At 31.6% G+C, this 23,623-nt stretch overlaps 2 protein-coding genes and 1 long non-coding RNA gene across 5 annotated transcripts; all 3 read right to left on the reverse strand.

Annotated features, from left to right (window-relative positions):
* LOC109331574 lies at positions 102-12,169 on the reverse strand. Its single transcript, XR_002105813.1, has 3 exons — positions 12,080-12,169; positions 6,446-6,451; positions 102-114 (listed from the first exon to the last, which is right to left on the reverse strand). It is a non-coding gene; the product is annotated as an uncharacterized LOC109331574 (long non-coding RNA).
* Positions 2,833-3,770, reverse strand: LOC109331573 (ethylene-responsive transcription factor ERF109-like). The gene has a single exon (XM_019566158.1). It carries the CDS (start codon positions 3,697-3,699, stop codon positions 2,980-2,982), a length of 720 nt encoding a protein of 239 aa, XP_019421703.1. The 5' UTR covers positions 3,700-3,770; the 3' UTR covers positions 2,833-2,979.
* LOC109331407 (LAG1 longevity assurance homolog 2-like) lies at positions 17,158-22,974 on the reverse strand. Of its 3 annotated transcripts, none has more exons than XM_019565868.1 (7): positions 22,878-22,974; positions 22,640-22,780; positions 20,571-20,779; positions 19,774-19,929; positions 18,417-18,602; positions 18,147-18,325; positions 17,158-17,542 (listed from the first exon to the last, which is right to left on the reverse strand). In XM_019565868.1, the coding sequence occupies exons 2-7, from the start codon at positions 22,754-22,756 to the stop codon at positions 17,526-17,528; spliced, it is 864 nt and encodes a 287-aa protein (XP_019421413.1). In that variant the 5' UTR covers positions 22,757-22,780; positions 22,878-22,974; the 3' UTR covers positions 17,158-17,525. The 3 variants fall into 3 exon arrangements, with proteins under 3 accessions (XP_019421413.1, XP_019421414.1, XP_019421415.1); XM_019565869.1 differs by having other exon boundaries at positions 17,179-17,542; positions 22,640-22,770; positions 22,878-22,960; XM_019565870.1 differs by having other exon boundaries at positions 17,179-17,542; positions 22,640-22,757; positions 22,878-22,957.

Raw genomic sequence — 23,623 nt, forward strand, 5'->3', positions numbered from 1 at the left:
TCATGTGAATATTTGTTGCCTTTTGGCAATTAAGTTTTTAGTGTTTACTTAACTTTCATAGATCTTGTTAAAAGTTAAACAGTTTTGAAATAAATATTAATAAATTATGTCTGACTTGGGTAATTTTTTGAAATAATGTCTTAACTCTCAACATGCATCCACCATTTTAGACCTCAAGGATCCAACCTCCATTGAAGCTGATATTATTAGTGCAAAGCTTAGAGCTGGCTCAACTATGAAGCTCTTAAAAGCCATTGCTTTAGGAGAAATAGTAGGTTACAAACTATTAATTTTTGTTATTAATAATAATGTCAAAAAAAATTAAACAGCAATTGTAATTAACCTTTAACAGCAGTCCTAGGTTGTATGCTTTGCCTTAAAAACCATTGCCTTCAGTTGTTATCTAAAAAAAATAGACCCACTATTTGAGACTATCTTGTCTCATGAAACTTGATTTGTGATATAAAAATAGTTGTTTACCAAAAATATAAGTAAGCATTTGCAAAACAAAAAAAACAAAAGTCATTCACTGAATCTAATCACATTGGCGATTCATGTTAAACGAAATTAAGTACAATAATTTAATAAGCAAATTTCAATTCATAAAATCTAAAATATTAATTTGAGAAAACCCTAATTTTTAAATAAAATTCTTCATTTAAACTTCAATGATATTTAACTTTTATGATCATTTGAGCAAAATAAAAATATATAACTAATTAGAAACACAAGTAATTAGGCGTAATAATTTTTTTTGCAGAAGCATAACTAATTAGAAACATAAGGTCGTCGACCCTTGTTTCAATTCTGTGTTAAAATCTCACAGCTACAACAGAAGTGATTCATTTTCTATACATCAAAAGGTTTCTGCCTCCAATTTTTTCACTATGTGGTGAGTCTCAAATTCTTGGTTATGATCAAATAACATTGGTCATTAAAAGGGAAGAAGCAGAGCATATGATTCAACATTATGCCTTTGAAAGTTATATTGTTAATGAACAATTAGAGGCCGTTTTGTTTTACCTTTGCTTTTTAAGCCTTTACAACTCCGGAACCATGATATAAAGTTGTTTCTAGCTTCTAATTAACAAAAAAATTATTAACAAATTAAGCTGCAAGGAGTAGAGATAATATCATGACCAAATCCGACAGAAGTTTCACATTGTTTTTTTTATTATCTAAAAGCCTAATGAGAATCTAAAAGATATAGACAAAGGTAAAAGACGAGAATGTGAATATTTACTCTAAATAATTGGATCAACACTGAGATAAGATAATAAAATATGAATAAACACAACCCACACAATTAACCACCCTTTTTAGTTTTTACGTTCTGGCATCTCTAAGATTTAGTCATGTCATTAAACTTCACTAAGCTTTATTCTAACTTTTTTCTCTCTATTATCGCGTGTTAAGCATTTAAATGCATTAACGAGCACGTGAATGATTGAGCACATTGAAAACGTGTGTACAAGAAAACGTGCTTCAATTACAGCTGGCAGTTCTTAATTGCATACTACATAACCTTTTGGTATGAGAATCTGAATCTACAACCCCCTTAGCCACTCTAACAACATCTCTGCATCTTTCATTCTTTTTGGTGAATTGGTGTATGGCAATTTCCAACCAGTACTGACTCTCTAAGAGTCATAATTAAAAAAAATTAAATATTTTTTATATTTAATTTTAATATTATTAGTCTGAAATATGATTTAGGACAATAAGTCTTTGTCAAAAAGATATGGTAGTGTGGTCCAGCTCCAATCTCTACACACAATTATTCTCCTGGTTCCACATCCAGAAACATGTTCCACGGCAGTTACACATTAACCTGGTTTTAAATTGTTGTCATAGTCACATATGCTGCTAGGATGAATTTATTTTAAGGTAGCAAGGGTGATATTTGTTAAAGAATTAAAAAAAATAAAAGCAATGCATTAGAAATTAACATATATTCTACATCATTTTTTTAATAAAAAAGCTTTTAAATTACTTTTTTAATTCAACACTTAGATTTAATTATAATACTTCAATTTCGTCCATGAGTCAATATTATCAGTTAATTTAATGTTTAAGATAATAAAAACGTCAATCTAGTCGATTTGGTTCCTATACCCTTTTTTTTGTTGCTATGGATCAAATTAAGTGATACTATGAAGTTGATGATCCAACTAATGTTTTCACAAGTTTGGGGAGTAAATTTATGGATAGTATCAATTTTATAATCAATTTTTATTTAAATAACATAATAAAATTATTTCTTACCTAATTCTTTTTTCCTTTATTTAGGTTCTCTTTACGAGTTGAGTTTTATATAAGATGAAACAGAAATTGAAGACTTTAAAATCATCTTACCATTATATTTTTATGGTTCCCAAACATTTCATTTCTCGTATTTCCTATCTAAAACTCAATTTGCAAAAAGGTCTATGAAAAATCAATTCTAGCATATGATCTTATTAGAATGCACGGATTGGAGCTTATTCATACTATCTTCTTAGCCCTTAAACTGAAAAGGGGAAGAAAAAAAGTGAACAAATATTGGATACTTAATGCAAAGAGATTATTCTCTCAAATAATAGTAGAAGAAGAATGTACCCACATACATCTTACCTACAAAATAATTAAGCTCATTTTGTGTACACTCAACCACACACTAAAACTCTTAACAACTCATTGATATAATGTTATAATAAGGTCTTGCTAGATGTTTAGAGAAAGACATAAAAGTTAAAGATTTTATTTTTGGAGTGATACTTATTATGAGGAGTAAACATACATCCATAAAATGATTAATTCATTAGTTATAAGGTATGCGAATACTTTTGGTAGTATAAAAATACACACTATAACTTCACCCAAAAAAACAAGATAATTGATTGCCAAAACTAATTACATGGTTCAAATGATCCTCTACAGAAAGAGAAGTTTTTTTTTTTGTATTTTTAAACGTAAAAAGTGTCAATATCATTGTATTACTCAAGAACCGGACGTGTTCCCCGCAGCAGAGTGGGAAGAATCTCCGCCAAAATCCATCATCATAAGCTGATGAAAATCATCTTCTCCGATCCTATCCCAAAATTCACTTTCCTTATTCCCAAACATTCCTACTGTTTTCATTTCCATTCCCTTACTTAAGTTATCATCCTTTACTACTTCCTCTTCTGCATTCAACACATTCATGTTTCCCTTATGTGCCTCCACTATAAGCGAATCATCAATCACCGGAAAGTTGAGCTTGGCTCGCGCCCCCCGGAACTCGATGGCGGCCTTGTCATAAGCCCTGGCAGCATCCTCAGCCGTGCTGAATGTCCCGAGCCACACTCGTGCTGCACGCCTCGGGTCTCGAATCTCCGCTGCCCATTTTCCCCATGGCCTCTGCCTCACTCCCCTGTACTTCCTTTTCGCTTGCTTCTGTAGCTTCTTCTCCTCGGAGAAGAAGCTACAGCCTAAGCACCCGGCGATATTGCATTCGCTGCATGTTACTATGTTCGAGGTCGGAAGTATTCTTTGATCGGAGGTGGTTCCTCCTGTGGTAGCAGAGGTTGCTTGTGACGTTAGCTGTGAGGAGAATTGAGAGATGACATTATTTGAGGTGGTGTCCAGGGAGGTAGATGTGGATCCCGTGACAACATTGGTGAGGGCTGCAACAATGACTGAGAGTTCTTGCTCGGAGGTGAGACGAGTTAAAGGATACATGTCGAAATGAATGATCAAAATAGTAAATTATATTGATAAGGATATATTTTTGTTGTAAGATGTTGTTGTTGGGTCTGTAATTCTTTTTGAACTTGGAAGTGAATTGTGAGGAATGGGGTTAATATACGGTTGGGAAGTGACGTGGCAAGACCAGTTGATACACCATTCATACACGCATTACGTTTTTTCATTTGGAAAAGCACACAGTAATCTTTCTCTCACGTGCGCTATTCACTGTGTTATTAAATGGAAGAGCATTACTTACAGAAATTATTACTTTATTAAAAATATGACATGTTTTTAATAGAAGTTAATTTAATATTTTTAAAGAAGTATGGTTTATTATTGGCCGTAAATAGAATGATATGAAGTAATGAATAATGAATATTTATTTTATGAAACAAAAAGGTCTCTACCATGAAGGGGATTTCGGCTGTGGATGCTCTTGTTAGATAGAAGTGCCAGTTAGGTGAGAGGTTAGATATAAACGTCACGTGCGACCTTAGATATAAATGTCACGTGCCAAATGTATGATCATTACACATTCTATTAGGGGTATTCAAATTTTAAACCTGTCCAAAAATAAAATAAAAAAATGATAAAAAATAGACCGAAACCACCAAAACCGAAAGCGTTTGGATTGTATTGAACTTTTTTAGTAAAGACCGATCGATCCGGTCTGGTTTTCGGTTCCACCTCTTCGATCAAGACCGGACCAAAATTGTTTAAGTGTATATCCCTTATAAGTATCGTCTACACTTAACAATATGTCTAACTCTTAAATTGTTTCTCATTACCTTAATTATTTAAGTCTTATCTTGCTTTGTTGTGGCTACTTCTACTATTATTGTTGTTGTTGTTTACTTTAGAGTTGATGTCTTGCTATTTTTTTTTTTGTTTTTTGATGTTGTTTACTTTTAATATTGTTTGACACCTTTTAATATTGTTTTATGTTGATGAACACTATTTTTTTGTTATTGTGTACTTAATAGGAAATTTTATGATTTTTGAGTGTATGTGCAATATTATTTTTTTTATAAAAAAACCGATCCAAACCGAATCGAAATTGCATAAAATATTTGGATCAGATTTGATTGGACATCTTAATATGAATAGTCCGGACCAAACCATATTTTAATTATGTATTTGAATTGGATGATTTTTTGCCCAAAAACCAATCCAAACGGAATGTGAAAACATTCTATAACCAATACTATTAAGTGTTTGTCAACTATCACCTTAATCAAACAAAAATATATTATTTCAAACCATGTCTTAAATTACGCCTTATACAAATGATAATTGAATAAAAATTAAAAAATATAAAATTTTAATTTTGTTATTAATATGAGACACTATTTAAAATATAGTTTGAGACAATAGATTTTTATTCGTAGAATTTTATAGAGTTTAGAATGTAAAAGATATAATTAATTGATTACAAAGTTATTAAACTTAAAAGACTAACTCACCAAAATTTGGTCTTCGTATTCTCATTTGGTTACTTTTCATGCAACACATAACCTTCCCCATTTCTTTGCCTCGTTCTTTGTAATAAAATTTTAAAACAAACAAATATAAAATAACATTTGAATATAAATAAAGTGGAAAATAATTTATAAATTGAAAATAATTCATAAATTCAAATTAAATAATATAATTGAGGTTAAAATTTCTTAAATTACTATTAATTAATCATATGTATAATCTCTATACTCGAAACGGATTAGTCATGTCAATCGAAGATACTCTTAGTCTTAAAAAATGTAGTTATTGTAATACTCAAAATATTTTTTGATGTGTAATAATATAATAAAAATTGATTAGAAAATATTTACATGGGTGATGACCTATGAGTATGCTGCTTAGAAAATAAAGAAGCATGTAAAAAATAAGAAGTATGTGTGTATGAGTTTATACATTGTCATTGCATTATTCTTCATTCATATTTAATCATTATTGAAATTTTAAAAAATGATCCAAATAAATGACGAATGATGTAATAATTCTGTATAAATATTTACATTGATAATACATATATATTACACTTACAAAAAAACATGAATACATTAATAAAAAAACCAAATATCAGAAAAACTCAAAAAAGTAAAGCAAAGCAAAGGAAGAGTTAGGGCAGTGTTTAGCTTTGACCAAATAAAAGAGCAGATAGTGAAGTACGTGGTCAAACCTTTGTCAACACCGTAGTCCATGACATGGTGAGTCATACCAATTAGAGAAGTGAAGAAACCACGCTGGCTTTCCTTTATTTATTTGTTTTTATATTTTCGGGATATTTGGGAAGGGACTCATAAAAGGTTTTATAAAATGTATTTATGTGAAGTATTGTCCTGACAGCAACCTATAGAGAGTAATAAAAGGAATGTTAACATCGGTAAGACATAATTAATTTGTTCATTAAATCCATTACTTTTTAACATTAATTTTCCTCTACTTCACTTTTTATCTAGCCACAAGTATACTCTTGATATGCCAGGCATTCCATTTTGTATTAAGAAACTTAATACACAAGGCTGGAACTTAAATCCTTATTAAGAAAGATAATATATATATATATATGACAAACCATTACTTGAATTAAGGAGATAAAGAATATGAAATGGGTGATGTAAGGTCCAGGTTTATATATGTGTACTCCATATTAGAGGTGAATATGAGTCGAGTTGAATGCATATAGCTTGTTTCTTGTCAATCATAAATTTTGAGCGGTCTAATTTTGAACTTGCACTTAACCCTAAACATAAAGATTTATTTACTGTCTTAAATATTGATTATACTAACTTTTAAACCTAAGCTCAATTTTAAACCAACTAAATTTAATGAGTATTTCTATCTTTTATACAAAATCTTCTTAAATTATTTATTCTTATATATACATAGTGTGATATATAAGTAATTATTTTACTAAACATTTTAATAAGTGTATATGCGTGACAAAAAATTAGAGAATAAATAGTTATAGCCTGCTTTAACCGTAAATCATTTCACAAGAATACCCTATTTGTTTTTTCTTAATATTTTAAATTAATATTTTTCAGCTACTTTATTTAAGTGTGAGAGTTTTATAGATAGAAAAAATTAACATAACAATCTTAGTGTGGAATGTGAACATGTTAAGGGAAAATATATGTATACAATTAGTGTTAAGTGTACTAAATTAGTTATGTTTACACGTTGTGAACACTCATTTTTTGTCCGGTTCATAAAAAACTCAAAAAAATTTTAAATAAAAAATAATATAATTCCAAAAATAGTTTTCTAAAAATAATAAAACTAATCAATATTATTTAAGTACCAAAATCTAATGGATTAGGTTAACCAAAATTCAAAAATAATAATAAATTTGTTATGTTAAGGTTCTACATCTAAGTGATTATGTTAACAAAAATTCAAAGCCAAATTAACTTAATTCACAAAAAATGATTTTTCAGAAATAAATAAAAATTGCAATAAAAGCTAACTTCTAGAAACTCATACATTTATCCCTAGAAAAAAATTAATAAAATGAATTTATTTTAATTTTTTCGGAATTATAATATTAAATGAATAAATATAATTAAAACTATTTTTATAGATTTTTTATAATTATTTTCGGATTTATTAAAGTAATTAAATGAAAATGCTAAGAATATTCCTTTAAGAAACCTTGTTTGAATTTAAAAAGTAAAGATATAAAAAAAGGTAGTCAAATCTGGTTTGTTATGAGATGATTCTTAAGTTTATCCAAATGATTTTTATAATACCTAAAATTCAGATTCGGTTGGCATAATTTTTAATATAAATAGAGGTGTTGAGATCAATAAGAAATGACACTATAAATACATTGTAAGCACCCAAAAAAAAGAAATCCAAAGATGTAAACTTCAAACGAGGGCTAGGTGAAACAATGAGAAGGAGATGGAAGTTTACAAACAGAGCGATCCAGTGCGGGCAAGACTATTGTTCTCCTTTTGCTCCCATCTCAAAGTGTATCTCAGCCGTCCACTTTAACCAAAGGACTGACTAATCACGCGGCGAAACGCATCTCAGTTCCACTGTACCGTGTTGCACTGAATCCCTACCGCCTAAAGGGGACATGGGATCTCGTGCAGTCAAACACACAATTACATACCATGGACCCTCCTTCTAAGCGAATGCAAAGCGCCCATGTGGATCTTTCCTCTACACCCTACATAGTCATCTTTCATTGCCCATTCATGTGCTGACAAATCAGAAGGTCCACACAAATCACTTGCTCCTACCCACACAAGATACCTCCTCCCATGAGGTTTTTCTTTTCCATTTTCCTTTTATATTATGTTTATATTTATATCAATCAACTATTTGCATACTATAAACAACCATTTTACAAATAAAATGTATTTTTTCAACATCTACCAAAAATTAATCACAAAATTTTAAAAATAAATAATATTAATGTTTGGGATAAATAACAAAATCAATATAAACCTTTTTTAGCAACCAACTAACAAAAACTTCCTTGCAAACCAAGTAATAGAAACAAATATAATTTTACAAATATATCAATTTTAATTAGTTATCTTAACAATAACATATATTAAAGTATTTGTCTATTATGACATTGTTTATTAAATATATAATTTTAGAAATAAATCAAAGATAGAGAGAATGTCGTTTTGGAAGCTTTTTTCCTCTCAGCTCATCCTTCAGATGGTCGCGTTACACTGTTTCTGTCCTTAATTTAGATATCCAACCAACAAACATTTTTCTAACTAAAGAACTATGTAAGTCTTGTTTCCATTAACAGGGATACGTAAGATCAAAGTATATCTTGTCAGGCATAAATAAATAAAAAATAGTTTTACTCATTTAAATTAATTAATTAACCATATAATTTAATAAAAATAATATTAATAAAGTCATATATTTTAGTGAAGGGTACTGCCTAAGGTGGATGAGTAGGATAACTGACTCTCGAGCCTAGATATCAAAAATCCAAAAACCCAAGGTAATTGAGCTTAAAAAAAATTTCTACATTTTTAACTATAAAATGTAGTGACGACTCTAATGAAGTCGTGTAGCCGAAATCGGGGCTCGACAGCTGGTGATTCAAGTGAGGACTTTTTTGAGAGAGTCTTACCCATAATCAATAAAATGTGTGACTGTTTGTTTATTATTATTATTATTATTATTATTTATTTTATATTTAGTTAATTAGTTAATTTCCACCAACACAAAAATTGCATGCTTAATTATTAATTGCATGTTATAAATATGAATCACATGCTTAATTATTAATTGTATATTATAAATATGAATTGCATGCTTAATTATTAATTGTATGTTACAAATATTAATTGCATGCTTATTTAATAATTATATGTTGTATGTATGAATTATATGTTATAAATATTACGTGCATATTTTATGTATGTATTATTTTTGTTATTGGATGATATATCATGTACACATTTTAGGCACACATATGTCCTACACTCAGTTATTAGTGATACATTTTTGAATAGAATGGACACTAGTCTCACTGGTCACGATCTTTGCCGCTTCCAAGTGTTGGTGATGTGAACAACTCATATTGTTACCTTTTTTATGACTTAACCGCTAGAGTTGGTCTCATGTTTCTAACATCATATATTTGGGTTTCTCTATTGGAGAGAGATACAATTGGACACCTTATAGGGAGTCTAAAACTTGCCAATATCGTCCATTGTATGTTAGAACCCTATCATAGGATGTTGTACTTGTTGTGAATCTTGTGATTTGTATCATGTTTGTATTATAGCATATTGTTTTGAATTTTGTCATCTAAAATAATAACATGTAAAATATCACATCCTTGAGGGGAATTCCTATTTCCCTAACAAGGAGATTACCATAAAAATAAATATGGCAATTTATTTTGGCCCTAAGCTAGCCTAGACGATAAAAATAAAAGAAATATAATTTATATACATATACATGTTCAATTATCCATACATACATTATGCACTCTTCTACTTATTCATTCATTAATTCATGCGTACATGCATTTTAAAAATAAATAAATAAATTATACATTCACTCATACATTCATTTGAAAAATAAATATAATATTCATACATTCATTTAAAAATTAAAAATGCAATATTCATACATTCTTCTACATTTTATTCATTCACAATCATTCTCAAAAAATTTCATTCATGTATTCAGAAAGAAAAGTAATCATGCATTGACTTAGATATTCATTCATGCATAAAAAATAATTAAGCACTCATTCACTCATGTATACATACAATTTAAAAAATAAACACATTACTCATACATACATTCACTTATGCATACATTTTCAAAAATTAAAAATAAATCATTCAAAATATTGTATTTCACGCATTACCATATCATACATTTTAATTTCATTGCATCCATTGTCATAAACCTTCTTATCTCATCATAAAAAAAAATATATTTCATACATCTTTACATAGTCTTCATGCATTCAAAGTCATATACATCATAAATTGCATTTTCTAAGAATCTCGTACACTAAAACAAAAAAAAATTACATGCATTCCATAGTTACATCCCATATGTTTTCATGTGAATTTGCATTCTCACATCATTCATACATCCCAAATAAATCAAATGCATCCTCATATGCACATCATGCATTTTAAGGTAGTATGATGTCAAAGTTAGCGTATTTGCATTCCATGCATCATTTCAAGTTATAGGTTACATTTCAATACATGTAAAAAATGGATTCACTTCATGCATATCATGCATCAATTAGAAATTGTTTTTCCTGCATGCATTTCATAATCCTATTGTTAAGGACACTCATCAATTGAAGATTGGTTTTAAGAACAATATTGTTAGACTCGACTAAAAGCAATCAATTTTGAAACTAAAGACATTCAAGAAGATAGAGAACTCACAATTTGTGGTTGAGTCCATACTCGATAGTACATTATTTTCAACCCCAACTGAATTGGAGACCAATTTGAAAAAAATCTCCTTACTTGAGGACCCCAATCAAAGTTAAACCATTCATGCACTCACTCAGAAAAATTTACTTTCAAATGTATATTTCTTTAACAAGTATATACTAATGTATTGATCATCCAAATTTCATAATCTTATACCTCACCATACTAACTCCACTCACCATATTTATCCAAAGAACACATAACCAAATAAACCCAAATAAAATTGATCTATGCATTACTATGAGATTTTTTATTCAAAATAAAATAAATGGAAAATGATGCAAATATAAAACCAAAAAATGATGTACATCTTCAAGCAAAATTTTCTATTGACACAAGATATTTTTTGTAATTCCTAAAAATCTTGGAGATATCCATAGTCACCCCATTTGAGCCTAGACATCATGAAAGGAGATAATTTTTTAATAACCCTCAATATTTCAATAGCCTAGGGAAAGTAGTTTTTCAATAGTTTTTCTTGACATTCAATTATTAAAGAAAATATTCTTTTACATCAATCATGTGATCGAAGGATAAGAAAATACAAAGAACGTTCCTGGCTAAAAAAAACAACAAAAAGAAGTAAAAAAGCTTGCTGAGAATCCTCAATTAATATCTCAGACAAAAGTTAGGGAAAAATGCAACATCAAGGATCACAAGAGGAACCCTTCATGAAAAATTATCGCCTTAATCGTAGGTCATCCAAATCATGGCACAAGCTTAAAAAGACCTTGTTAATGACTTATTTGTATAAGATGTGCATCATGACCAAAAAATGTTGACTCCATAAATCTTGTAAAATTTTGATAAAATATCTCATCTTTAATGCATAAGTTAAAATTCATTATCACCATCATCATATTAACACAAGCAAAAATACAAATTAAATATCATCAACTACAATCAAAGCTCAATCCTCTATCATTCATAACTTTCCCATCACTCATAAGCCAAACCCAAATTCAATTTTATCATAGTCACCGTCACTCATAAGACAAACCCAAATTGAACTCTACAATAGCCACCACCACATCTACTATTAGCCAAACCCAAATTGAATTATATCATCACCATCACCACCATGTCTACCCAAGCCAAATCCAAATTGAATTCTATCATCACCATCACCATAATGTCTACCCAAGCCAAACCCAAATTAAATTTTATCATCACTACCACATCACCACTCATAGGCCAAACACTTACCAAAATTTGCATGATCATGGTTTTAGGAAAATTTATGCATGAAATAAAGAACACTAAAACAAAAGGGAAATTGGAAGCCTATCAAACTAGGACAAATTTTAAGATGATTCATGGTCTAGAGTCTTACAATACAAGTTTACCAAATCAATATGGATAGAAGAATGACTTGAATTATCTCACACTAGGGCAATGGCAAGTCACAAGAAGACCAAACTCGGGCAAATTTTGGGGTTGATCATATTTTCTAATGGAAAGTCACAAGAAGCCCAAACTGGGGCAACTTTTGGGTTGATCCCATTTTCTTGCAGAAATTAAAAAAAAAGCCCAAAACTGGAGCAATTCCAAAGTGATTTCCCATGATTGTATTAGTTGAACCAATCACAAGAAGTTAAAATCTCTCAATCAAATACAAGAAAGATCTTCAATTATCAAGTCTCTTGAAGAAAGAACGACTCATTGTTCAAAGCTTCTACTTTCATCGAGTCAAGACATCTAAGGGTATTGAAAAAGAGCAAAAAAAGAAGAAGAACAAAAACAAAAACAAAAACAAAAGAGCGTTAGGTTGAAAACCCGCATGGGTAACCTAGGAAAATGAGAGTGGTCCTAAGTCGAAAACTGGCAATGGCGACTTTGGATCATAATAAAATGAGAGAATCTCCGACAGATGTCTACATAAGGTATTCTGGGCAAAAATTAGGAAAAATTAAATGAACACCCTAAGGTGAAAACATATCACCACAAATTCTCAATCACCTAAACTAGGGTAGCTTTTTGGAGAATCTAAGTCGTAGCCTCCTAGGTGAAGACAAACAAACACATTGAGGCAATTTTTGCAGTAACAAAAAGCATCAACATTTTTTAGAGAAATTCTATGCAAACCGACACTCGAGCAAAATAGCTGGGTTTAGTCATTTTCGTCAAGATCATACTGAAGCGGTTTATTGATCACCTTAAGAGAAATATCTCTTCAAGTAAACTGGGGCAAATTTTGATGAAATCAACTATTGTACTAGTCAACATCAAGCAACAAAGGTCACTTTAGTCGAGTTTATAAAAACATATTAGTGTCATCTGAAAAATCATAAGTAACACATTGTAACATTTGTGCATGCGTCTTACTCATTATTCCATTACATTCAAACAAAATATATAATAATCATATCATACATATATTACAACATAACTATTCTAGCAATGCATAATCACATTCATACACTAATCATTATAGCACAAACAAATAAACAAAACATTGCTTAATCATACATTGCACATACATCTTCACATTATTCTTCCAATAAACATAAACAAACAAATAAACATTACATATAATGAAACATTCAAACATGCATTCCTGCATTACTCTTCCAATAAGCACAAATAAATAAATAAAAGTTGCATTGCATAAAATGAAACATTCAAACATGCATCCCTACATTATTCTTCTAATAAGCACAAAAAAACAAGCAAAACATTGCATAATCAAGTATTCAAACAGACATCTATACATTATTTTTCTAATAAGTACAAACAAATAAAAAAACATTGTATAATCGTTCATTACATATAACCAAACATTCAAACATGCATCTCTACATTATTCTTCCAATAAGCACAAGCAAACAGACAAAACATTGCATAGTGCATAATCATGCATTCTAACATGCATTTCGACATCATGCCTGTGCAACTAATTGGTGCGTGACCATCCCATTCCACAAATAATTTTTTAACACACACCAAAACATTTTTCACAACAGCACGGGTGCTCAGCAAATCCCAGATTCCTTATGACAGCACGAGTACCTTAGCAAATCCCTAATACCTTATGGCAGCACGGGTGCCTCAACAAATCCCTAATTCTTTATGGCAGCACGGGTGCCTCAGCAAATCCCTGAATTATTTTGGCAGCACATGTGCCTCAACAAATCCCTCAATCGTTTTGGCAACACGGGTGCCTCATTAAATCCCTAAATCATTATCGCAGCGGGAACTCCCTCAACAAATCTCTGGTCCATCACGGCAAACGCGAGAACTGCCTCAACAAATCCCTGGTGCAACACGACAAACACGGGAACTGCCTCAACCAATCCCTAGTCCATCACGACAAATGCGGGAATTGTCTCAACAAATATTTGGTCCATCACGGCAAACGCAGGAACTGCCTCAACAAATCTCTGGTCTATCACGGCAAACGCGCGAACTGCCTCAACAAATCTCTGGCCCATCACGGCAAACGCGGGAACTGCCTCAACAAAACCCTGGTCCATCACGGCAAACCCGAGAACAACCTCAACAAATCCCTGGTCCATCACGGCAAAAGCGAGAACTGCCTCAACAAATCTCTAGTGTATCATGACAACCGTGGGAACTGCCTCAACAAATCCCTAAACCATCACGACAAACAAATGAAATGCCTCAGCAAACCTCTAGTTCATCACGACAAGCACGTTAACTGCCTCAACAAATCTCTGGTCCACCATCAAAGCATCGATATGCTTCATCAAAATTCAGTACTTTCCCAAATGACTCTTTCTGAGTCTCGACAAAATAACATTCACTTCTTTACTGATTACTTACCATGATATCTCTCAAACCTCGGTTTGCTTGCTATTAGGTAAGCAACAAGTAAAGAAAGGCAGTTGTGAACACCCATTTTTTCGGCCCAGAAAAAACCCGAAACGTTTTTAAATAAAAAATAATAGAATTCCAAAAATGGTTTTCTAAAAATAATAAAATAATCAATATTGTTAAGGTTCCTAAATATAAGGGATTATGTTAACCAAAATTCAAAAATAATAATAAATTTGTTATGTTAGAGTTCCTACATTTAAGTGATTAGGTTAACCAAAATTCAAAGCCAAATTAACTTAATTCACAAAAAATGATTTTTCAGAAATAAATAAAAATTGCAATAAAAGCTAGTTTCTAGAAACTCATACATTTATCCCTAAATAAAAAAATTAATAAAATGAATTTATTTTAATTTTTTCGAAATTACAATATTAAATGAATAAAAATAAGTAAAACTATTTTTATGGATTTTTTTATAATTATTTTCGGATTTATTAAAGTAATTAAATGAAAATGTTAACAATATTTCTTTAAGAAACCTTTTTTGAATTTAAAAAGTAAAGAGATAAAAATGATAGTCAAATCTAGTTTGTTAGGGGATGATTATTAAGTTTACTCAAATGATTTTTATAATACCTAAAATTCAGATTCTGTTGGTATAATTTTTAATACAAATAGAGGTGTTGGGATCGATAAAAAATAACACTGTAAATATAGTGTAAACACCGAAAAAATCCAAAGATGCAAACTTCAAAAGAGGGCTACACGAAACAGTGAGAAGGAGAGGGAAGTTTACAAAGAGAGACTATTGTTCTTCTTGTGCTCCCGTATGAGAAGTGCATCTCAGCCGTCCACTTTGACCAAAGGACTGACCAATCACACGACGAAACACATCTCAGTTCTAGTGTACTGTGGCACATTGAATTCCTACCGCCTAAAGGGGACATGGAATCTCGTGTACTCAAGCACACAATTACATACCATGGACCCTCCTTCTAAGCGAATGCAACACGCCCACGTGGATCCATCCTCTACACCCTACGTAGTCATCTTTCATTGCCCATTCATGTGCTGACAAATAGGTCCACACAAATCACTAGCTCCCTACCCACACATGATACCTACTCCCATGAGGTTTATTTCTTTTCCCTTTTCCTTTTATATTATGTTTATATTTATATCAATCAAGTATTTGCATACTATAAAAAACCATCTTACAAATAAAATGTATTTTTTCAATATCTACCAAAAATTAATCACAAAATTTAAAAAATAAATAATATTAATATTTGGGATAAATAATAAAAATCAATATAACCCTTTTTTGGCAACCAACTAACAAAAACTTTGTTTTAATAAAAAGATGCAAACCAATTAATAGAAACAAATATAATTTTACAAATATATCAATTTTAATTAGTTATGATTTGTTATCTTAATAACAACATATATTAAAGTATTTGTCTACATATTATAATATTGTTTATTAAATATATAATTTTAGGAATAAATTAAAGATGGAGAGAAGGTCACCTTCGAGACTTCTTTTTTCTCAACTCATCTTCGAAAGGTCGTGTTACACCGTTTATTTTCATTTGATTAATTCCTAAAATCCAAAATAGGCTATTTTCAATAACTAGATAATTTCATAAATACACGAAAAAATAAATATTTTCATTAATAAAATTTATCCACCACATAAAGTATGGAGGACGGTCGCCCTAGAGACTTCTTTCCTCTCAACTCATCTTTCGGACGGTCGCGCTATGTCACTTCTGTCCTTAATTAAATTACCCAACCAACAAACAATTTTTTACCTCAAGAACTACTTAAGCTTTTGATTCCCTTAATATGGATACGTAGGACCAAAGTACATCTTGTCAAGCATAACTAAAAAATATAAATAGTTTTTCTCATTTAAATTAATTAATTAAATAACTAGATAATTTAATAATAAATAATAATAATAATAATAATAAAGTCATATATTTTAGTGAAGGGTACTGCCTAAGGCGGGCAGGTAGGGTGCTAATACCTTCTCTACCTTGTAACTAATTCCCGAACCTAGATATCAAAAATCTAAAAGCCCAAGGTAATTGTGCTTTAAAAAATTTCTACATTTTTAACTATAAAATATTGTGACAACTTTAATAAAATCGTGCAACTAAAGACCGGAACGCGGCACATATTAAGGTGAAATATATGTATAGAAGGCGTACAATTTAAGTATACACTATCCTTTTACTAATTATTATTATTAGTTTTCTAGATAAATTGGAGAATTATACCTACAACAAAATACTAATATATTAATATTTGCCTAACAAATTTTTTTTATTTCCGGAGGAGTGACATGACCCACTCGTTTTCAAATTGTGAGCAATGGAGGAGTTCAGGACTAGCCAATTACCTACAAGTAATCGTTCCACGAGCCACCACATGTGGAGAAGGGATTGGGTTTTACTAAGGAGGAAAATGTGTTGAAGCTCAATAGCGATGGATTTGTGTGGCGGCAATGTTGATTGAAGTGTGCTTTTTTTTTGTATAACCAATGTATCTCCTCACTAAACCTATGAGTAAAAAATTAATCTATTTCTAGGTATCTGACTGTTCATCTTAATAAGTATTACTCACAAAAATCGAACCTTTGACCTAGTACGACGCCTAATGATCTAAAATGGCAATTACATTGCTTCCACATTACACCTTATATTGCTCAATAGCTTAACCTTAGAACTGGAATCACTGTGTACAAATTCTTTCCTTCATAATTTTTATCTGCTACTTTCCATTCAACCCCAACACCTTCAGGGTTTGTTTGCAAAAAAAGAAATACAATTATACAAGTATGCCTATCATTTATACAGCAAAAATACATGAATTAGAATATGCTTGATGATAGCTCCCCTTCTCCCTTTCTACTCAGTAATGAGTCAAAATTCTGAGACTAGTGAAAATTCATCCCTCCTAAATATGGTGTATTAACCAACTGAACTAGAAATCTGCAGTCAAGTAAAAGCAGTATCTGCAGGGCTACCACCAATCAGCCACAACATAGAAACAACAACAAAATTCTTCACCTGTTTAATCATCATCTGAATCTGCAGAGAGATAAGAGAGACTTTCAGTAAATGAAGTCCATATTTACCCAACCAAGGTAATAATAAAAGTAAAGATCTGTAGATGCTGGAAACAATGTGCACAAACTAGATAAAGTTGCGTAAGGAGTCGTGCTATTAACAAGTAGCAGCAAGACATTAAGTATCGAGATTTAACTAATCCAGTACATAATTCATTCGGAGTTGAATAATCATAAGCATGCGCACAGACAGGGAGGGATAAAATTTTGATAATGCAGTTCTGCCCCTAAACCCGATCCTTGATCAAACATTATATATCTAAAATAAGCCAATCTCCATAGATTAGACTTTCTTCTGAGGTCTGAACCATTTAATTCTTGGGTAAGAGGCCACGAACCTCCTTCAAGATACAGGAATTGCGAACATAAGACAAAAGTAACTTTTTAGATTGTGTGCTCCAGGCAATCTTATATTTCTGATTTTTTCCATAAACTATTTATTTATGATTTCAATACAGGAAGGAAGTATTGAATAAATTTAGTGGAAAATATCCTGACAAGTGGACTGGTTCCAGAAAAAAAGCATACTAGTAATATATCAATCTCTATTTGTGAAATTTTCTTACCAGATCTAATATCTTCACCAACTTTTCCCCGATTTTTCAGCTGTCTGTTGATCATTGCACATATGAGCATCCACCAGTATATGTGGAAGATCAGCAGCATTATGAGCAACGTATTAAAGGTATAGTAAAGGAACATAGGAAAAGTCTCGGCTAGGTTTAAACACTTCTGAAGATCAGTGCTGGAAAACCAATGATAAGAAAGGATGATTAAAAAGTGCCTCTAGAAACAAAACAGAGTCAAACGAATTCACTAATTAACCTAAAACAAACCTTGTTGCTCTAATAACCCAAAAAGGAAAGAAAATTAGCCGCAGTACGAGCCATGAAACTGCAAAGAATCCAAAAAACACACTTGCACCAAATTCTCTTCCAGAATATTTGAAAACCTTGGCAGCTTCCAAGAATACATCACTTGCATCATGAAGGGCGAGAATTATGGAGCCAATCCTGAAAAAACTGTGAAAGCAGCATTTGTAAGTTATCTCTCCATATTCACTGAGTCTCTGCCTTGATTTTTGAAATTTTGATTATCTAAATCACTCGAGGTGATATAGCAAAACATGGAAAGTTTGAAGGGAAAAGAGAGCTGAAAGAAGGAAGTCAGGAACACTTGCAGAAACAGAAGATGATTAAACATTTATGAGGTATGTACAGTGTCAGAGCTGTTTACAGAGACTAAAATTCAAGACAAGTTTTGAGAATGGAAAGTTTTATTGCATCAATAAAAAATTGCACCCTAACATTACAAAGGTTACAAATGTAGTACATACCAGTGGCATAAAAAATATGCAGAATTAGCAGAACTTGTATTGATGTTTCTACCATAATAAAGGGCGTCTAGAAGTTACAAGAAATAACATGCTGCATAATGTATTTTACAACAACTGAAGCGCTATCCTATGGCACAACACAAGTATAAGAAGGCCATGTAATATATTTACTAAATATATATTTTCCACAACTATCCCAATAGTTAGAGATAGCGGGAGACCAAGAAAGACTATATGTCAAACTGTTTAAAAGGACTTAGATTTAAATGGCTTTTCTAAAGGCAAGGTTTCCAATAGAATATGATGTCGTCATTTGATTCACATAGCTCGCTATAAAAGACATGATTAAACAGATCTCCATCCAGTTAATTTCAATAAATTAAAGAAAGGGTCAGCGCAGAGGACGAGGCTCCTACCTAATAAGGTCTGGGAAGGGCAGATGTACCGTATGGACCCTTAACCTAACCAGCGAAGAAGTTTTTCCAGGGTTTTAGTCCATGACCTCCAGGTTACAAAGCAAGGAACCTTACCATTGCGCCAAGGCTCCCCTCAATTTAAAGAACTAAAGGACACAAAACATTTCCAAACTCGGACTTACAATTTATTGGTTTCAAGCACACTAACTATCATTATGCATATTACTTAGGAGACAATATTATTACTGTACTAAATTTTATAACAGATATAAAAAGTTATAAACACTCTAAAATGATTTCAATTGTGTTATCAGTAACGAGCATCAAATATGAGCCAGCGCATGAGATTTTCATGCTCCTGAAAGTAATAAGTAATTAAGTTACAAATTTAGGTTACTGGCATGATATACTTATTAATTAAAAATAGGGCTAAGAGAATACCTAGTTAGATATGAGATCCCAATCAGGAAAACTGTAATTACATGGTGAGAAAACATCACTCCAAAATCCTTCCTTCGAGTCTCCCATGTGAGAATAGCAGCAATGCTATAGATGTAGAACCCACATTCGCACATGTAGTAAATCTTTAAGGGACTCCTGCAATAAGAAGTGAAACATAATGCAATATAACTTTTAATTTGCCAACTTCTGTTTTTAGCAAAACTCAAACATGAGTACGATAGCCTTGGAATTTCCTTCCTAAGCACAATTACTAGTTCTCTGATTTGATTTGATTTGACTGTCTACAGCATCAAATGGCAGCCAATGACATTTGGTCAGTAGAAGTAAGTATAAACCCCATTAATTAGCTATATGCGTGTATTAAATGAAGGGAGGAATATATCTGTCTGTTACTAATAAAACTCCTGAAATTTGTTTTATATCGTCAATTTACTTAGTTGTCTATCAAAACCAAAAACTAAATTTAGGACTCTTGAAGTTTCCAAACCAGAAAGAACTAAAGAACAATTGGCAATTTCTAATAACCTCTCTTACACTTGCTAAATTTGTGAACTATAGATTCAGGTTAGGTCTGAAATGTATAGAACATTTTAATATGTAAAGAAATTTTATAGAAGTAAATAAGGGGCATTGAGGAGATCTTCTTTAAGAAAACGTAAGGAAACAGATCAGGTCAACAAGACAAATGCATGTCATTCATTATGTGACAAACATTTGTATTAAAAAGGAAGGACTTCTATAGTTTATCATGTTACATAAATTATTAAATTACTTACTTCAGCTCATGATTTGGCCAGTCTTCGAAGTATAATTTCGTATTACTGAACCAGGGTTCAGGGTAGATGATTTTAAGAATGAATAATTCAACTGTAGCATAATATGTTAGCTTCCACATTGACTCTGAGCATTTTACAATCTTTACTTGCATTTCCTTAGTAATCCTTGATGCAGTCTTACCCCTTGTCAACATTCTGATGGCCAACCTCTGCAAGCCACAAAAAATATTTAAGGATTAGGAATCTGCTAAAGAAATGACATTAATATTCTAATTGAATGAACTCAATAATATAATTGCCACATATTTTTCTGTTAATTTTGTTAGAAGAGCGTGCTCTTAAATAGAATACCAGGCAATCTAAACTAGGGAACTCCTAAACTGCTACTCAAAATTGTATCCACTGTCCTCTCCTATATAAAGAAAGATACTGTACAGAGGGATTCTGATACTCCACCTCAAGTTGGAGTTCAAACTGTCCCATTATCCAACTCATCCTTTATGAAGTATCTTTCCACTTCAATGTGCTTGGCCCCATTGTGTTGCACCTGATTATGTGCAATGTTTATTGCTGAGTGCTGACTTTCACAGCACAGTTCCATAGGTCTATTCCACTTGATCCTTAGGTCTTCTAGAACTATTTTCAGCCCTAGAAGTTCAGAGATCCTTAAGGCCATATAGCTCGTAATTCTGCTGACCTTGCAACAACATTTGTTTTCCGCTCCTCCAGGTTACCAAGTTTCCAGAAACAAGCAGTGTCTGGAGGTGGATCTTCTCTCGTCTACCAATCCAGCCAAGTCAGCATTTTATATGCCTCCAAAAGTCATCTCGTTCCCTCTTGTAAATAGAATTACTTTCCTAGGAGTTCCTTTCAAGTACTACAGAATGCTATGAAAAGATAAATGGCGAGTTTCTTTAGGATAATGCATGAACTGACTTACCACCCCACCACATAAAGCTATGTCTAGCCTGGTATGAGACAAATGGATTAACTTCTCAACCATATTTTGATAAGGTTATCAGTCAACAGTTGCTTCCTAAACTGATTCACTTAGCCCCTGATTCAGCTCATGAGAGAAGCAGTGACCTAGAAAGGTTCTAGATTTCATTTCAGACCAAATGCACCGATGAACCACAGAGTGAGCACAATGCCAAAGCTTCTTAGCATCTTTGCTAGAGTGAAATCCCCTGTAATTGATACCCAGGGACTTTTGTAAGTCCATGGGGCTAACACACTTTTCATGAAAGACACCAAACAAGATTCCAGCATTTCATTCCAACCAATTTCAGCAAACAGTTCCCTTCATGTTTGTTACAATACATCTTCCAACCATAGCAGAACATTAAGATCTACAGTACCTTTCTTCACATACTAGCTCAAAGGGGGAGGAGGGTTGCCCAAGTTATTAAAACGGTCATACCTCATACTCAACCAATGTAGGATTTACACTTTAGAGAATAGGGATATACTGTTCTTCTAAAATCCTCAATGAATAATTATGATTTGGTTTTGCTTCCCCTTGTTCCATTGGTAATATTAGAAACTAAGGTCTATTAAAAAACAAAAATTGCAAGGTTGCTGCTAAAGCTAACAGAAGATGAAACCATAGAACAAATTACTCATTAATCATTCCGAAGAAGAATTAACAAATGATACATGTATAATGAGCAAAAGACACAACTCTATCAATTTGGGATTAAGAGCAATATTGAATTAAACTATTTTCCTAAATGAATCAGATTAAATTAGTTGAGGCATCACCAAAACTAACATAATTAACAATATTTGGTTATAATAATGCATATTCTTATATGAAAGCATATGTAAACTTAAACTCTAATCACAGAAACTGAGATGCATTGATTGCACGAGCAACTGTGCTAAATTAAACATTTTCCTCCACTAATTGCTCGATTGACTTCAATTGACAGGTTAACTTAAAGATCCTTCAACTAATTTTAAAAACAAATTGCAGAAAACTAATAAAATGACTTTTTACATGCTGCTATCTACAATAAATCCAATGGAATGTTGAACAAGGAAATTGTTATGAAAACAAAGAATCTTACACGAAAGACGAATCTGTCAAGTAAGAATCTGACAAGGAAACATGCAAAAGCAAAATAGATCGCCAGAGAGTAATCCCAAGCGTCTGGTTTGTCATTGTTACTCCAAATTGAATCCATACTACAATTATGAGCTTCAATTAGCTGCAAAAAAACAACATCCACAACAAGATTTTCACGAAATTGAAATGAAATGCGACAATTGTAATGTAATCAGCTACCAATGAGATCTAGTTTTTACCTAATTTTGCTTAGGATATGAGGCTTCTGAGTTCTGGCACCAGAGAATGCGTTGAAAGAGAGAGAGAAAGTGTGAGGAAGAGATTGGTTGGAAAAAATGAGAAATGGTTTTTATTCATTTTTTTACTTTATATGCTACACTAATATACTTTATAAAACTTATTCCATATCTAATCTTTCAATTCAAAACAAATTCAATAATTTGAGGAAATTTAATAATTTAGACTCACTTATTCAAATCATTTTTATATATATTTTTAATTTATTCTTGGAATATGCTTTTATTATAGTGTTTGTATGAGAGTATATTTATTGTCCCACAAATAGTGGTATTGTTTGTACCATTAGTCTATGATTTGTTGAAAAAATATTTTAATATTAAAAATTAATTATTTTATTAACCTATGATAACTAATGGCACATGCGTGACATAATTTATGAGACATCAAATGTGTATCCTTATTTATGAGATCTTTGAGTCTCACATGTTGTCAAGTTGGGACAAAGATGTTGGTGTCAAACATGTCTTAAAATTTGTCTCAAATCAATTATAATATGTCATATCAGTTAAAATATTAAACATTCATGACTTTATTTATTTTTACTTCATTGTGATTGGTTTTAGACAGCAGATCCCCATCCGTCAAGTTTGGACGGTCCATAAGTTTGACACTTTTGTCACCTCACACGTGGCAATGTTATGGTCATAGCTGCATTTTTTATCTTATATATATATAAGATAAAAAT

The sequence above is a fragment of the Lupinus angustifolius genome, chromosome LG17, assembly GCF_001865875.1.
Source record: "Lupinus angustifolius cultivar Tanjil chromosome LG17, LupAngTanjil_v1.0, whole genome shotgun sequence".
NCBI classification, from domain to species: Eukaryota; Viridiplantae; Streptophyta; class Magnoliopsida; order Fabales; family Fabaceae; genus Lupinus; species Lupinus angustifolius.

What these genes read in the sequence shown, in the direction of transcription:
- LOC109331573 (XM_019566158.1), bottom strand. Translation starts at nt 3,699, where the DNA reads ATGTATCCTTTAACTCGTCTCACCTCCGAGCAAGAACTCTCAGTCATT.
- LOC109331407 (XM_019565868.1), bottom strand. Translation starts at nt 22,756, where the DNA reads ATGGATTCAATTTGGAGTAACAATGACAAACCAGACGCTTGGGATTAC. An exon ending in TTGACAGATTCGTCTTTCGT is followed by an intron (nt 20,780 to 22,639) that starts GTAAGATTCTTT and finishes TGTGGCTTGCAG; the next exon opens with AGGTTGGCCATCAGAATGTT. An exon ending in TGGCCAAATCATGAGCTGAA is followed by an intron (nt 19,930 to 20,570) that starts GTAAGTAATTTA and finishes TTCTTATTGCAG; the next exon opens with GAGTCCCTTAAAGATTTACT.